At 45.5% G+C, this 16,520-nt stretch overlaps 1 protein-coding gene across 2 annotated transcripts in view; it reads left to right on the top strand.

The window, feature by feature from the left end:
• LOC131101420 (sal-like protein 3) overlaps positions 1–16,295 on the top strand; it is a 30,940-nt gene extending 14,645 nt beyond the window's left edge. For both annotated transcript variants that reach the window (XM_058046544.2, XM_078791834.1), the window contains 7 exons: positions 1,132–1,245; positions 5,127–5,205; positions 8,226–8,520; positions 8,606–8,938; positions 12,116–14,833; positions 14,916–15,229; positions 15,339–16,295. In XM_058046544.2, coding sequence (XP_057902527.2) covers positions 8,851–8,938; positions 12,116–14,833; positions 14,916–15,229; positions 15,339–15,731 — 3,513 coding nt within the window. In that variant the 5' untranslated portion in view covers positions 1,132–1,245; positions 5,127–5,205; positions 8,226–8,520; positions 8,606–8,850 and the 3' untranslated portion in view covers positions 15,732–16,295. The remainder of the gene's footprint in view (positions 1–1,131; positions 1,246–5,126; positions 5,206–8,225; positions 8,521–8,605; positions 8,939–12,115; positions 14,834–14,915; positions 15,230–15,338) is intronic.
• The last annotated feature ends 225 nt before the right edge of the window (positions 16,296–16,520 follow it).

Below are 16,520 nucleotides of genomic sequence, written 5' to 3'. Positions count from 1 at the left end.
CAGTGTGGGAGGACAAAGGTTTTATTTCATACATCATCACTGTATTGTGACGGCTCATGGGAACTTCGGCTGGCAGACAAGCCTCCGGGGGGTGTGGGGGTGGGATTTGGGGCCAGGTCCGGAAAAAAAATTACCAGTGAAAAGGATAGACTGCAAGAGGAATTCCTGAGCACCAGCAAAGTTGATAGTTATGAAGTGAAGCATCCTAATACACAAACGGCTCTTTTGGAACGTAGACCAGTTGACTTATGACAAGGATTTTTTTTTCTAGCTTTGAGGACTTCATTTTTCAACTCTGACACTTTTGGCAGCATATAAAGGATGCTCTGTAGTTAATGTGATAGAGCAAACGCTAATACCTGTTCATTGTTGTGCTGTGTAATTTAGTGTTTAGACTAAAAGATTAGGATACACCTGTCCGCTGTCTCGCTGACTGCCTCTCCAGGGGTGTCCGACGTGAGGACCGGGGGCAGACCTTGACACATTTTTAAAATGCAACTAAACAAGAAAAGTAAAAAAAAAAACATGAAAAATAAAAGAACGAGCAGTCAGATTAGATTGTTTTGCTGAGACACTGACCCCATGAAAAGTCATAAAAACAAAAAAGTTTTTTAATCATTGTAATAATTTTTAATAATATTTATAAATCACTACTTGAATGAGATGACTGAGTAAAACGAGAGATAAATATAAATCTAAAGAAAATACATAAAAAAAAATAATTAAAGTTTAAAAATTATGTAATGATAAAAAAATGACAGAAAATCTGCCGACTGGACATGAATGGTGAATTGTAAAGGTGCGGGGGATCCACTGTAATGAAAGGGGTTTTTAATATTTAAAGGGGAACTTATGTGAAACATGAACACACCAGAAAACGAGTTAATATGAGCTAGCTTACATTGTACATCATTGGGACACACCTATTTCGACTAAAAAGCCCTCTAAAAAAAAACCCTCCAAACCCTTCAAGTACATTGATTATAACTAATAATTCTTACCTGTGATTGGCTGGCGACCAGTCCAGGGTGTACCCCATTCTCAAGAAAATGAATGAATGAATGAATAATAATACTTCCAGTATCTTGCCGTATTTTGATTTCAAACTTTACCAAAACTTCTCTTCTATAGGTGCATTGATTTGACATCACAGCCCAGCAGCGTAGATACAGCGACAACACTTGATGTCCGCTCTCCTTGGGATGGCTGTATCTTCCAGCACAAGACGTGTGCTCCAGTCCTCAGGTAAAAAATGCTGACAGCAAAGAGCATCCTGTTGAGTCTGCGTAGCGAAATTGAGAGCTAGGTATCCAGTCTTCCGTCTGTAACTGCTTGCAAGGCGTTGTGTTAGTCCGCCGGATGAATATAGTTTTTCATGTTAGCTGCTACTCTCATGATATCGCTGTAAATGGAACACTGTTGCTGTTTTTTTGTGAGGGCTTTAGCATCATAATATGATGATGTGCATTGTTAGCTAGCTCATCTTAAGTCATTTTCTTGCGCTAGAATGCACAGAAAAGGGAAAGAAACGTGTTCATGTTTCACGTATGGATTGTGAATGATGGGCAAAATTCCCCAAAAAGTGCAGTTCCCCTTTAAGGTCGTAAGCGAGTCAATGAAACGATGGCCGATGGAGGCCTCCCTGGATGAATATTCTGTTCTCACAAGCGCATCCAGAGAAAGTGTGTGATATATGAGATCTATATGACCGTACCAAAGTCAACAATGCTGTGACTGTTTTAAGTGGATAGAAATGAGTTTCAGCGGCCACCGTGAAATCTCAAAGTTAAACACGCTCTTGACTGTCAGGTGACAAACCCCTCTGCCCCCCCCATGCTTGAATGTTGCTCTTTATTTGCTCCCCCCCAGACTTCCATTTATAAACACAACATGTCGCACAATGGCGTCCTTGTTTGCTAAAAGGGATAGCCTTAATGGAGACTTATATTTCCAGGATTATATCTGCATTCACTTGCAAATCACCCAAGGGGGGGGGGGGGCGGAGAAGAAGAGGGGCGGGGGCGGCTTCAATGCTCTTCCTCTGTCTATGAATAATAGTATCATTTGAATTAAGTGGACACCTGGTGCAGCGGGTTCGGCTCGGAGGCGCGGCGCTGACCCGCTACCATTGCCAACTTCCCTCTTTCCCAGCCTGTCCTTATCCGTCCCCCGCAGCCTCCAATTACATCCGCGCTCCGCTAAATGCCACACACTTGTAACTTTAGTCTCCCCTCGGCCAAAACCCGCTAGCCCCTGAAAGGCGGCGGGAGGGCCGGGGACAAACTTTTAAGAAAGCAGGAAGAGAAGAGAAATTCTTATCAATCTCCTCTTGGTTGTTTGAAAGAGGTGGTGTAACGTTACCGGAGGGGGGCACGGGGGTTAGCGGGGGGGTCCAATTAAATACAGTAAAAAGATAAAATAACAGCTTCCCGGATGGGATCAAGCCGCCTTTTGTTGATTTATTGTACATGAGTCAGCCAGCCGTGCACGGAAGGGGACATCTCACAAGGGGTTCTATTTGTATGCGTCTCGCGTCCGCGCCGCACAATCGGGCCTGTATTGCAAATTTATACCAGGATGCAGCTTCAGTGGTGGCCAAAGAAGAAGAAGAAAACATGTTTCTTAAGTCAAGTGTCCGCTTCCATGAGCGCAAATGATGGAGGCTGACAAGCAAAGCTTTGTTTCAAAACTCACAGATGTCCCGTCCTTGCAGCTTTTGCTGTTGGGAATACTCTGCTGACGCTGGGCTTCTGATAGCAAGGATGAAGCGCAGCTTTCCCACTAAGAAACCTTCATTGATATCCGGGGATGAGCATCATTTCGATATTGGCTGATACCACTGCCAAAGCGGTACTTTTTAAACTGTGCCTTAACCGATACCGGAAAATAACATACATTTTGTTCATAGGCAATGCCTTTTTATTTTTTCCCATGATGCTTAGGGTGCACGTTCAGGAAGTAGTGAAGTGGATGCTAATATCACGTTTTCAAGTGTTTTGAGTGTCGATTGTGTTTTGATCTGACAAATCTTAAGTAGGTTTGATCAAGTGTAGAATTTGACAGCTTCGGCTTGGACTGCTTGGATGGTGGCAGCTGTTTCATGGTCTTTGGGCGAGAGGCACATATAGACAAACAACCATTCACACTCACATTCATACCTATGGACAATTTGGAGTCGCCAATTAACCTAGCATGTTTTTGGAATGTGGGAGGAAACCCGGGGAAAAGCCACGCATGCACGGGGAGAACATGCAAACTCCACACAGAGATGGCCGAGGGTGGGATTGAACTCGGGTCTCCTAGCTGTGAGGTCTGCGCACTAACCACTCGTCCGCCGTGCAGCCCGGCTTATATTCATGTACGCTCAAAATAAATTCTGCACACACGTCACTTTTTCTTTTTACACACTACAGTAATCCCTCGTTCATCACGGTTAAATGGTGCCAGGTACCATCGTGATAAGTGAATTTCAGGATTCAGGCAGGATTCAATATTAATAAACAAAATATTTTGTAGCTAGAGCATAGAAAACCTGTTTATGACTTGGTTTATGAATAAATAATATTTTTTAGCCTGTACGCATGACGTAGCAACCTTATACCCATTTTTACGCCATTATTCTTTGTTTACATCACATGACAGACTATGGGATCACTGCAGGGACAAACGACTGCTGCCACTAGCATAGCAAGCTAGCGTGCTTACTTATTCTAAAGTTAAAGGGGACCTATTATGCTAATTTACGATTTTGACCAAATGACAGAGAAATTAGCTTTTTTGGCAGAGAAGCAAATTCAAGCAGAACGGTGACTGACGTCCATATTTTTTGTTTTAGTGACACCTCAAACATCTCAACAGTTGTTTACTTCTATGAAACAAAAACAACACAGGAAAAAAGATGTTGATGACAAAATAACTACATTTATTCACAAAACACGACACAAAAGAAATACGTGTACTATGGTACAATGAGGTGTGACACGGAAACTTTTCACTCAAAACATTCAAACTACAAATCAAACGGTATGAACCTAAAAAAAAACAGCCACAACAAAAATTCTTACAACCCAGTACCAACAAAAAGTGGGACGAAATGGGCCGGATATTTTTTTCGGGACCAAGTCTCCCAGTTGAGGGCAGGCCTGGGAAAGCGTTCCTGATATGTGCTATGATAAATAGCAGTGATTTGCTGCGGTATTCAGACTGTGACTCACAGGAAGTGGCTGGTTCAGACACACGGTCAACATTTCATCCTGAAAAAAACAACAACCTCTGGATCCTTTTCGTTGTTTGCAGACACGTTTACACCTTTTATTTGTTTGCCGGGATTTTTGCGGCTTTTTAGACATTTTACAAGAATTTTACAACTTCCTGCTGAGGTCTGAGCTAGCCTTGAAGTACATCTGTTGTTAGCCTTCCTTTCCCTATTACGTTTTTATTAAAAGACCTCTGAATTCTATTTAAAAGGGACCTATTGTGCTCATTTCTGGCCCTTTGTATTGAGTTGTGGACTCCGATAGAGCAGCTACACACAATCACCCACACAGAAAGCTTTCTAGATCTTCCAGAGTGTGCACCTATTCCAGCTATATTTCCTTGAATTTCCAAAGCGGCCTGTTTTAATTTATTCCACCCACGGGCCGCCTTCGGGCACGCCTACTCCGCTGTCATTGGTCCATTCAGCTTGTACCCGGGCACGCCCATATAAGGAAGTCTTGCTCACTGTAGAAACATCTCTAAAAAAGCGAGCGTTCAGAGAGTTTTCATTGCTCAGTTCCAAATACTCCAACCTTTTATGTGAAACTTTGGCATGGTTTAACATGAGAATCCAACATTCTAAGCACATTTATAGGTCAGAAAAATGCACACTGACAAGCTACAGTCCCGTTATAATGTGTTTACATGCAGAGGCCTTGATGGACAGCAAAGTTCTCCATTCGCTCGCACTATCAAAGCCTTGGAGGTAAAGCGGAATAAAGGAATCAATAGCGAGACGCCGCGTTAAGATAGAAAGAGAGGCTACGCTACACAACTGTGCTAAATCCAAGCTAACGGTGCTGCTGTCAATCAGTCCTTTGTTGGCGTTTTCATTCTTCTTCTGTCTGCTTTGTGTTTGGGGGATGAAGGGCCAGCTACCATTCCTAAAGGAGCCATCCATCTCGTCTGGGATCCCGACGGGATGAGCCGGTTGATACACCTGAACAGGTACGTGGTCAAAATACTACACACCCTGCCACCGTGGATTTGACCATTTAAGTAGCGGCCGGCTGTCGCGTATTAAGTCAAATTCAAATAGCCAGTATTGATGGTGTTATCAGGCCGCCGCAGCCCGGGCCTGCTGTATTGATCCTTTCTTGTGATTTATGATCATTTTCCCACACAAAACAGCCACCTTTTGTGTGATTATATGAGCAAACAGAGGCTGAGTGAATGTCATTCTTGGGGATCTTTATAAACGGGCAGGGGATGCTACAAATTGTTATGATTGACTGAGTTTCATTGAAAAGTAAATCACAAGGACAGCGGGACTCCACTCGCCTGAAATGTGTGGACACGCCCTCAGGCCTTCTGTTGGGGACCCGTCCATTGCTGATATCACCTTCTTATGGTTCTTTCTTTCAGCCAAAAAAGCCATGGTGTTCTCTATACATTGCAAGGATAAAGTCTAAATATTATAGCAATAAACTAATACAAGATGAAAATTATTATACAATAAGGTTGAAAAAAAAACATCTGAAAAAAGGTCATCATTTTAAAAGAAAAAAAAGAAAGAACTCCTCAAAATTATGACCTTTTTTCAGATGTTTTTTAGTAGCATTTTTATTTATTATTATTTATTTTTAATATTTTATTTATTTATGTATTTTTATTTATTATTATAATTATTTATTATTTTCATTTTATTTATTTATCATTTTAGTAGCATAGTATTTAAATTTTACACAGTCCCCATATCGGGAAGACATGGGTTCGAATCGCCGCTTGGGCGTCCAGGGAGTCCAGGGTGTACAGCTGGGATAGGCTCCAGCATCCCCGCAACTTTCGTGAGGATAAGCGGTAGAAAATGGATGGATAGTACGAAAAGAAAATGAAAAAGTCCAAATTTCGAGATAAGAAAGTCATGATTACGAGATAAAAAAAAACAGATGCTGTGATAGAAACTGCGACTGTGCCAAAGGCATGTGAGGAAGGCTCCAGTGTCGTCTTCTTCAGCGGAGGCCTCGTCACATGGTACTACACTATTATGAGTTTTTACCTCATCATTTTTCCCACTATTGGGATTTTTCCATAAAAAAACTAAAAGTTAAAATATTTGGAAAATGTAAAAAAAAGGAAGCTGATACTAATATATATAAAACTTTTTAGCATTGCTAAAATTGCTACATGTGTTGCTTTGCTAAATATCAAAGTGTCAAAGTTGCATCCTTTCATTTTCACGATGTGCCCCTCCCTGGAGAACACTTGGACACCCTGGCGTACACCGTTTCTTCAATGTCCAGGGTAATAATTGGATTTGAAGACTCCCCCACTTGGTCATTTCCTGACGTATACAACGATGGCGGCTTCAGATGCGTTTTGAAGCGGCGCTCCAACAGATGCACGCAGAAGTCCACTCCTTTCCTTCAAGGGCTCTTTGCCTCTCACGTGCACGCCAACTCATGGTCAAGTCGCCGCTCGTTAGATTTTGCGTGGCGGTGACGGCGCCGATGACTAAGAATCGATATGGAATCAAGGACGCTGGAGTGTCCAGATAAGCGCTCCCCGCCGGCGCAGCCATTCATCATAAGTCTGCCCCAACCTGATAGTTCCTTAGAGATGATGTTCGGGGGGCAGGAGGGGAGGCCGCCTTATCTCCCCACGGCAGCGCGATGGAAGACGACACGGCGATCAATAGCGGCTTGTTGTGGAGTACTTGCAATTATCAACAGCTGATTCAGCCCCCCCCCAACCCCGCCACCCAAAGTGCATCTTTTCACAGAACATGATTACAAGTTTGAGGACAAAAGAAGGATTACAGCTTTGTTGGTGTCGAGTGGACGGTCTGCTGTCATGGAAGTGTCCAATATTGGAAAACGTCAATCCACTCCCCCCAAAAGGGACTTCAACACTTGCTCCCTCTAGTGGCTATGTGTGGGCTAGGCCATTGGATGCATTGGAAGTGCTGTGATCTTCCGCAATCACCTCATATCTTGGCCTTTCTCTCCATGATCGTCTTGTAGCTAAAGGCCAAAATACAAAATAAACCAATAAAAGCAGAACATGTACATTTTTCATGGACTTTGGATCCTAGCTATAGCCCTTATGAGCTATTGCTAGCAACTAAACAGAGAAGGAGCTCTTGGGGGAGGGCATATGTGGCTTACGGTCTCACCCATATAAGGAAGTCCGCCCCTCTGTGACATCACAAAGGGACAGTTTTACCACGCCTTCTAAAAGCGAGCATTTTGAGCCATCCCGAACTGACTTCCAAATACACAAACCTCCTTATCTGAAACTTTGGCAGAATACAACATTCTAATTACATTGAACTAATTACATTGAAAGTGAAAAAAAAACACAATAGGTCCCCTTTAAGAGCTATGAAAAATGTTTTTATTTGATGCAACAATAGTCTACAGTATTACTACGTATACCAATACTTCTTGTGTGTCAACTCTGTTCTCTTTACTTAATAAGAAAAATACATTTTTTAATGTGTACTGGATTTCTTTGCATACAATTCACTTTTTATATCCTGGTGTGCAGTCGATGTCATCATTTTATCATCTTTTTTTTCTGTACTGATACTTGTGTGCCTACTTGTGTTGGGGCCTAATCTAGTCTATTGACTTTATAAGAAAAAAATATATTATTTAAAAAAATCAGAATATTCTAACAATTATTCATTCATTTTCTACCACTTATCCTCAAATAATAAAATATGAATAAAAAATAAAAATGCCTAAATAAATGCAAAAATAAAATATGCATATGAAAAGTACTAATATTTTTCATATGTGATAATGTTCATTTCCTTGCATGTACAATAAGTATTATTTTTGATGCAATAACAGTGTTATTGTGAACATTCTCAGCAGTCACGTGATATAAGAAGATATTTGGAATGTGTTATGATGGTATAGATATTTTATTTGTGTTAAACAATTACATAACCAACCAATGTGTTGCTCCAAAGGAATAAACTTCAATTCGATGTTCTTCATCCTTACTTCCTCCTGATCCAGTATTTAGTGGTGGGAGGTGACATGAAATGGACCGAGTGGGACACCCTCCGGGCGCACCGAAGCTGGGAGGACATCCCGTCAAGGACCGGAGGAGGAGGAGGAGCAGCTTCAGGACTCATCCAGCGTGTCTTCACTGCGCAAAGTTCGGCTGGGAAATCCGGCCTTTTCTTTGCACCCTGATGTTTCAGCATGGAACCCGAGTCTGGAAAAGCGCAAGGCTGAAAACTTTAAGGACGACATGCCAGAGAGGACCACCGGACGTCTCGTTTCGCCTTCTCTTCACTCACTTTGGGTTGTGCGTAAAAGCACCACCGGAAGTGAAGTCATCGCTGTTATTATTATTATTGAACCCCGTCCCTCATTTCCATATCTTGTTGCAGCCAATCCCCACCACAGAGGACACCGAGGGTCCTAAAAGCACCAGACCCCCACCCCCTTCCTTCCATCATCATCATCATCAGCAGCATCATCATCACCGCACTGACATGCGCAATCGGCACCGCCGGGCATCCACACCAGCCTCGCTCCTCCGTGGCGCTTATTTCATTCGGTGCTCTCCCACCGGAGGCTCCCAGTCGCTGCTAACCGAGGACGGAGGGCCAGGCGGCGGCGTCCAGAGAGCGACATGTCCCGGCGCAAGCAAGCCAAGCCGCAGCACCTCGGGGCCGGCCAGGAGGAGCGTCGCGGCGGCCTCCCCCTCCTCCGAGATGACGGTATGTGTACCCGCTTGGAAGTTTGTTGGGAAAAGTTAACAGCGTTTGTTTTGATATGTTATATGACTTTTAGTTGGAGATTTGATACGTTGTAGGGGTTTTTATTATCATTTTGGCCTTTTAATAAGAGTTACACAATTCCATCCTGCTCGGGTTTCATCTTGGTCTTAGGAGTTATTTACTTTTTAAGAATAAAATATGTTATTAAGTGGGAAAACATCAAGTTGCACAATCTAAGTGCAATTAATAATCATGTGTAAAGGGTTTGCCACTAAAATTAAAATGAAAAAGTGTCAAATAGTTTAGTGAAAAACGTACATGGAGAATGTCATATGAAAATATTTTTAAAGTAAAGTAAAAAGGTTTCTTCAATGATGCGCTGCGCATAAATATTTCTTCAAATAACATAAAAAAATCCAAATAGTTTGAGTCCAAGGATGCTCAACATATCACATCATGATATCAGCGCAACCGGATCCGCCTGTATCCTATGTTATCATACACCACATCTTCCTCTTGTCGTTCTTTCTAATGGCACCAATAATTATATTCCCTCCTGCAGACGAGCACACGTTATTTGAACCATTTCATCATGCGAGGATTCAATTAAGACAAATAAATAAATCATAAAAAAAGATGCGAAGGCAAGCGGGCTCCATGCAAATCTTAATACGCTCTAATGAAACAAGCGTCATCTCCTGGAAGTATCCAAGTACTAGCTTGTGGTCCGTATTCTTGTGAGGAGTGCCACAGAGGAGCTCCACAGTCCCGCATCATAATACAATTAGTCCATGTCAACCCCCCCAGGGCCAAAGGTCACTGGAAGAGGCAACGACGGCGGGCTGAGAGTCTGTTTGCTTTTAGTCTGATGATGTTTTCTCTCTCCTCTTCTTTTTTTTTTCCTCCACCCACCCTGGAACCACAGAGCCAGAAAGAGACATAAATCTGCTGTCCGCTCCTGTTATTATGGATAGGGAGAATTATAGCGCTGGAAATTGTCAGATACATTCATACGTCCTATTATATTTGGACAAATATTTAAAGCTGGGGATAAAAAATGACCTCGCCTTTGTTTTCTCTGGAAGTAAATTGTACAAAGTGAAGGCGGGTTTTTTCCCTCCCGTCCGTGTTCGGACCACCCACTTGGTGAGCTGATTATTTACCTCTGACAGGCCCTACTTTTCACATAGATTTCCCTCGCTCCGCTAATTGCACGCTTCCATTGTCAGCTTGGAAGTTGAAAGGCGTCTTGAAGGTTTGTCAGCCAGTGTAAACGTTGTTTTTGCACGAGGATGCATCGGCTCCTGCTGCCGCACCTCAGGGGTGTCCAAAGTACGGCTCGGGGGCCATTGCCATCCTGCAGCCCGTTGAAATTGCCGTTTGCATTTGTCACATCTTTTGAAGCAAATTAACGATGAAAGAGTGTTCCCACTGTGTTCGTCTTACAGGTAAAAATCCACACGCCGTCGTTCTTTTGTCCACCCAAAGGAGTCCTTTATGTTGACGTGTTGTAGGATTGTCAACTTTGTCATTACTGCTCTCTATGTCCGGCATCAAAATGTACACATAGTGACTTCCTGTTCAGTGCAAAATAAGCTAAACAAAACAACAAGAGACGAGATTTGAAATAAAAATAAGCACAAATAGAGGGAAGCATGTTGACAAACAAAACTAGCAAGGGCTAGTTTCGCTTATGCCGACTTGAGTCAGTCAATCTGAGGGGCGTGGCCTTAAAGGGCTTCCATTCTGTACCAGTAATTAGCTTAGTCACCTGTAGCTCAAAGCTAAGATTCGGAGGGTGTGTCCATTAGCTTATAGCAGGGGTGTCCAAACTTTCCAGGGAGGGCCGCATCCTGAAAAATGACAAGAGGTCACTTTTATATATTTTTTTTCTTAACCAACCCATGTACAGTAGATATAATGTGATATTTTTATATTTGTGAGATGCATTTCATCTCATATAATTATTAATAATAATTTTTTTACACTATTTTGCTTGTTTTTCCTCTTTTTCAATATGTCAACTTTCTTCTCAATTCTCCTAATATTTATTAGATTTTATTATTTTAAAATTAAGAAAAAAACTATAAATTTTGATTCTCATAACATTACTTTTTACTTAAATTTTTCAACCATAAACTATTTTTTTCTTAATAATATGACTCTATTCCCTCATATTTAATCATTTTTTTATTTGAAAATTACACATTTTTAAATTTTTGTTGTTAGTGCTTTTTCAAATTATTTTCTTTTTTAATTGTATTTTGAAAAGGGCTGCTCTTTGGACGCCTATGGCTTATAGCATACCTTTGAATAAAGCATCCTTCATTTTCAATGTACATGGAAAGCTGCAATGCCTTCATAGTTGGTAACAACTGGTTCACACACACACACACACACACACACACACACACACTAATTTACGACTGCACAGACGGCACACCTGTGGATACCGCTCTAAAAGCACTTTTCAATGTTCTTACTTTGAAGTAGAAATTCAGCATGTATGTGAGCTAAACAGTCATTAGCGCGTAGCGGCAGGTGGCAGACATCATGGTTTTTACGTTAAAACCAACACAAACCAACATATTTATAGGACCGCTTTCATTCCCAAAGCCAAATTGGTGCCATGCAAACGGACACGATCTGGCGAAGGAGGAGTTAAATCTAATGGAGCCAATCCCGAGCAGATCCGATACAATATCACATATTTAGCTGTGCTGTGACTGACATCCCATCACTTTGAATTCCCAAATGAGATCCCAATACGCCGCTGTCAATGCCGAGAAGGATTGTTAAAGCAAAGTCAAATGCCTTTTTTTTTTTTTTTTGCATGGGGTTGAATTAAATAAACAGGCAATAAAAAAATCAATGCAACATATGGCATTATCCGTCTGAATGCACAATGGAGAGGTCAGATAATCTTATTGATTTTCCCGGCTGATTATTAACATCCGAGAGCAGCTTGTGTTCGCTTTGCGGCTCGGCTTTAAAGTGACCTGTTTCATTTCAAAGTGGCGTCGCTTAATAAAGGTGAGCTCTCGTGCAGCTGCGCTCGGCGGACGCAAACAATACAAAGACACGAGGAGTCCATAATGCGTCAGTTATTTGCATTTTTCCAGTTCGAGGTAGACAATGCGGTAATCCAACTCATTCCATAATATGAATCTTTCCCAGGCTCAGTGCAAGGCGGGGAGAGAGAGGACACCAGCGGGACTGGAAGTTCCCCCCGCGGCGACGACACGCACGTTTGCAACAAATGCTGCGCCGAGTTCTTCACTTGGGCTGAGCTGAAGGAGCACCACAAGTCCTGCGTGGAGGACTGCTCGGTGTTCATCATGAAAAACGGCGAAGGGACGCACGGTGGCGGGGAATCTCCCTCTCCCGTCCCCAGCGTGGTGTCCAGTGACTCGTCCGTGGTGGACGCCGGCTTCGACCTGGGCGAGACACCCGTGACCGACAACGACAGCCTGGACAACGCGGAGGAAGGGCTGGATGAAGCCATGGAGGTCGAACACCACCCCCGAGACAAATACGCAATCCCGTCCAGCCCTCCGTCGCATGACTCTACCGGGACCCCGCATAGCATACCCGACACCAATGTGACCCTGGAGATCCTTCACAGCACCAGGGTGGCCGTGGCCCAATTCTCCCAGGCGGTCGGCAGCAGCGGCACCGCCGGGAGGTCCGCTTCGGCCGCCATCCCCGTAATTCTGGAGCACCTGCTGGCGCTACAGCAACAGCAGGTCCATCAGCTCCAGCTCATCGAGCAGATCTGCAGCCAGGTAGCCACCATGAACAAGCAGCCCAGCCGGGGGGCGTCAAACCCCGTCTCGGCGCCCCGGTCCACTGCAGCCAACACCCTCGCTTCGACTAATCCCGTCCTGCCGCTGACAGGAAGTACGCCCTCAAACGTCAGCGACCAGGCTGCTGGTCTCGTGCCGGAAAAGTCCCAAAGTCTCCCCTCAGAAACTGTATGCAAGCGGTCGGCCTTCAGGGATCCCGTATGTTCCTCCGTTTCCTCCGGAATTTCCACTCCGTCCATCTCCACCTGCAGCAGCATCTCTGCCTTGATGCCTCCGTACAGCAGCTCACACGCAAGCGCCATTGGCAGCCGCCAGACCCTCAGCTGTCCCAGTCCTGGACCGCTGGGGCAGAGCGGTCTCCTGGGCTCCCCCGCCGGCCTCCCCTTCCTGCCTCAGAGCCCCCCCAGCGGCGTCATCTTCCCCAATCCCTTGGCCAGCATCGCCGCCACGGCCAACGCACTCGACCCTCTGGCCGCCCTGATGAAGCACAGGAAGGGGAAAGCGCCAAACGCGTCCTTGTTTGAAAGCAAGCCCGCCCCCGAGGAGCCGTTCTTCAAGCATAAATGTCGCTTCTGTGCCAAAGTGTTTGGCAGCGACAGCGCCCTGCAGATCCACCTGCGCTCCCACACCGGAGAGAGGCCCTTTAAATGCAACATCTGCGGCAACCGCTTCTCCACCAAGGGGAACTTGAAGGTGCACTTCCAGAGGCATAAGGAGAAGTACCCTCAGGTCCAGATGAACCCTTACCCGGTGCCCGAGTATCTGGACAATGTGCCAACCACCTCAGGGATTCCCTACGGAATGTCTGTTCCCCCGGAAAAACCTGTCTCGTCATGGTTGGATACCAAAGCTGCCATGGCAACCCTGCCAGCCTCCGTGGGTCTTCCACTCTCCTCCACTGGAACCGGCGTGGGGGGTGTAGCGCCATCTGTTCCGCCCCTGTACCAGCCTGCTGCTGCTGAATGCGTGTCGCCAAGCCAGAGAGGCCGGGACGCTCACGCGTCTCCGCTTTTAGAGACTCCGCTGTCCAACCATGAGATAGAAGGTTCGAATGAGGTCAACCATCTAGAGATGGTTCACCTGCCCCAAACTTGTCCCCAGAAACCCAGAGGCACTCCGGCGACCGGCACCACCATACGATCCGTAGCCACCACACCTGAACCTGCAGCTTCGGCATCGCCCGTCTCCAGCCCCCCCTCCCCCCTCCCACTGAACTCAGAAGAGGTCTCCCTCTCATCCAGCGACCCCATGGACTCTATGCAAACCTCGGAAACCTCAAAGCTCCAGCAGCTTGTGGAGAACATCGACAAAAAGATGACGGACCCTAACCAGTGCGGCCTCTGCCACCGCATCCTCAGCTGTCAGAGCGCGCTGAAGATGCACTACCGCATCCACACGGGCGAGAGACCCTACAAGTGCAAGGTGTGCGGCAGGGCCTTCACCACCAAGGGCAACCTGAAGACCCACGTCGGGGTTCACCGGGAGAACCCGCCTGTCCAGGTGCAGCATTCCTGTCCCATCTGCCAGAAGAAGTTCACCAACGCCGTGGTCCTTCAGCAGCACATCCGCATGCACGTGGTGGGTCAGACCCCGGAGTCCGCCCAGCTGGACATGGCTGGAGATATGAATGACAGGAGCTTCGACAGCCCCAGCAGCAACGACCAAGACCTTGGTGATGACGTTTCCATGGAGGGTGACGACACGGAGGAAGGACGTGACGTAGAAAACGTGGCGCTTCCGAGTTCCCCTAAATCCTCACCTGCTCCTGAGAACCAAATGATGAACCTCAGCACCTTCTTTGGGAGTAAACCCCTCACAAACGGCTACGGCGACTACGCTCAGCTGCAAATTAAATGCTCTTTGACGGAGAAAGGCCTGGAGAACCTGGGTGCAAACAGCCCCCCTGCAACACCGCCTCTATCGCCGCCGCTGAGGACGGACTCTGGAGAACTTTTCGTGGCTTCGGTAAAGAAAGAACATCTGGAGTCACCTGCTTCTGCAGCCTTGGAGCTGAGAGGAACGCAACCTAATAAAGTGTGCGTGAAAGAAGAGACCATGTATTGTTCACCCATCCAACCCAGACCAATGGGTAAATGTTATTAATGTATTAATAAGTGTTATTATTTTGGTGCCGACATGCGGTGTAAATGTGCTGTTTATCTTCTCTCAAGGTCTTCCCAACCTGACCAGCACACCATCCAGATCGATAAAGATGGAGGTAAACGGCCACAGCGACGGCCAGCACCCGACCTTCGGTGTGCACCTTTCAGCGCCCTACCCGTCTGTCGTCACCAGCCCGGGAATAACCTCGCTGCTCGGCGCGGCGCCTCCTCGCCGCGCACCCAAGCAGCACAACTGCAACGTGTGCGGCAAGAACTTCTCCTCGGCCAGCGCCCTCCAGATCCACGAGCGCACGCACACCGGCGAGAAACCATTCGTCTGCTCCGTCTGCGGCCGAGCCTTCACCACCAAGGGCAATCTGAAGGTCAGCTAACGCTAACTGACGCTAACTGACGCTAACTGACGCTAACTGACGCTAACTGACGCTAACTCTGCAGCTATTCAGGTCCGTAACCTCCCGTCTCCCCTCGCAGGTTCATATGGGAACTCACATGTGGAACAACACGCCGGCCAGGAGAGGCAGGCGGCTATCCGTGGACAACCCCATCGCCCTCCTGGGTGGCGATGCCATGAAGTTGGGAGAAATGTTCCAGAAGGACCTGGCCTCCCGCGCCATGAACGTGGACGCGGGCTTTTGGAGCCGCTACGCCAGCGCCATCACCAACAGCCTGGCCATGAAGAACAACGAGATCTCTGTGATTCAGAATGGAGGCATCTCCACGCTTCACCAGATGACTGCGGGCATAGACAGAGTGAACGGCACAGCGAGTCCAATGACGAGTCTGGCCAAGAACGGCATGGAGCTGGGAAACGGCAGGCACTTTTCTATGCTGATTGATGACAGTAAAGAAATTGGAATCAACTGATGCAATCTATTATGGACATTAAAGTATTTGGAAAACATCTTGTTTCTTCTGATATGTATATACACACAAATAGATTTATTTGATTTGTTCATGGAGAGACGCCAGTCGGGGATTCACAGTTTGCTGTATTTGCTTTGTTTTCTTGTTTTCGTTGAATAATTACCTGGGAATCCACTCATGGCTGAGAGGGATGGCTGCTCGGAAGAAGGGAACATACTGAATGTTCAAATCAATAATGCAAAAAGTCTGCGCTCCATCCTCTGGACAGCTGCCCAATGCTGCTAGCTGGTGCAAAGCACAACATATGCTGCTCTGTTTGTCTGTGTTGTTGCTGGAAAATTGTCTTTTGTTAGCAACACTGGGGCAGAATAAAATGGAGAACAAAATGCTCGGCTGACTACCTCAATTGCCAAAAACTCTACCTCTCCGGATCAAGCGTTCCCACGCAAAAATGGACTGTTGATGCCAGTTTTAAATGGTGTCTTGATATTAAACATTCTGCTGTAATCAGCACTCTATATCCATTTCAACTGAAGCTCCTATCCCGCCATTCATTTGAGCAATACCAATGGTACATATCAAAATGTGGGACATTTGATTGGTGGTGGTACTTTTCAACGCAAATAAATAAATGTCAGGTCTTAGGGACTCCATGAGCTCATAAATGCAAAAGTAATGAATAATAATAATAGTAAATTCAATTTTTAACGCACTTTGTATCAAATAAATTATCTCATAGTGCAACAGTTACAATAGAAGAATAAAATGTAAAAGAATAAAAAGTCAACG

The sequence above is a fragment of the Doryrhamphus excisus genome, linkage group LG7, assembly GCF_037039965.1.
Source record: "Doryrhamphus excisus strain RoL-2023G ecotype Guam linkage group LG7, RoL_Dexc_Guam_v1.1, whole genome shotgun sequence".
Taxonomy (NCBI): domain Eukaryota; kingdom Metazoa; phylum Chordata; class Actinopteri; order Syngnathiformes; family Syngnathidae; genus Doryrhamphus; species Doryrhamphus excisus.
This window is presented reverse-complemented; position numbering and strand designations above follow the sequence as displayed.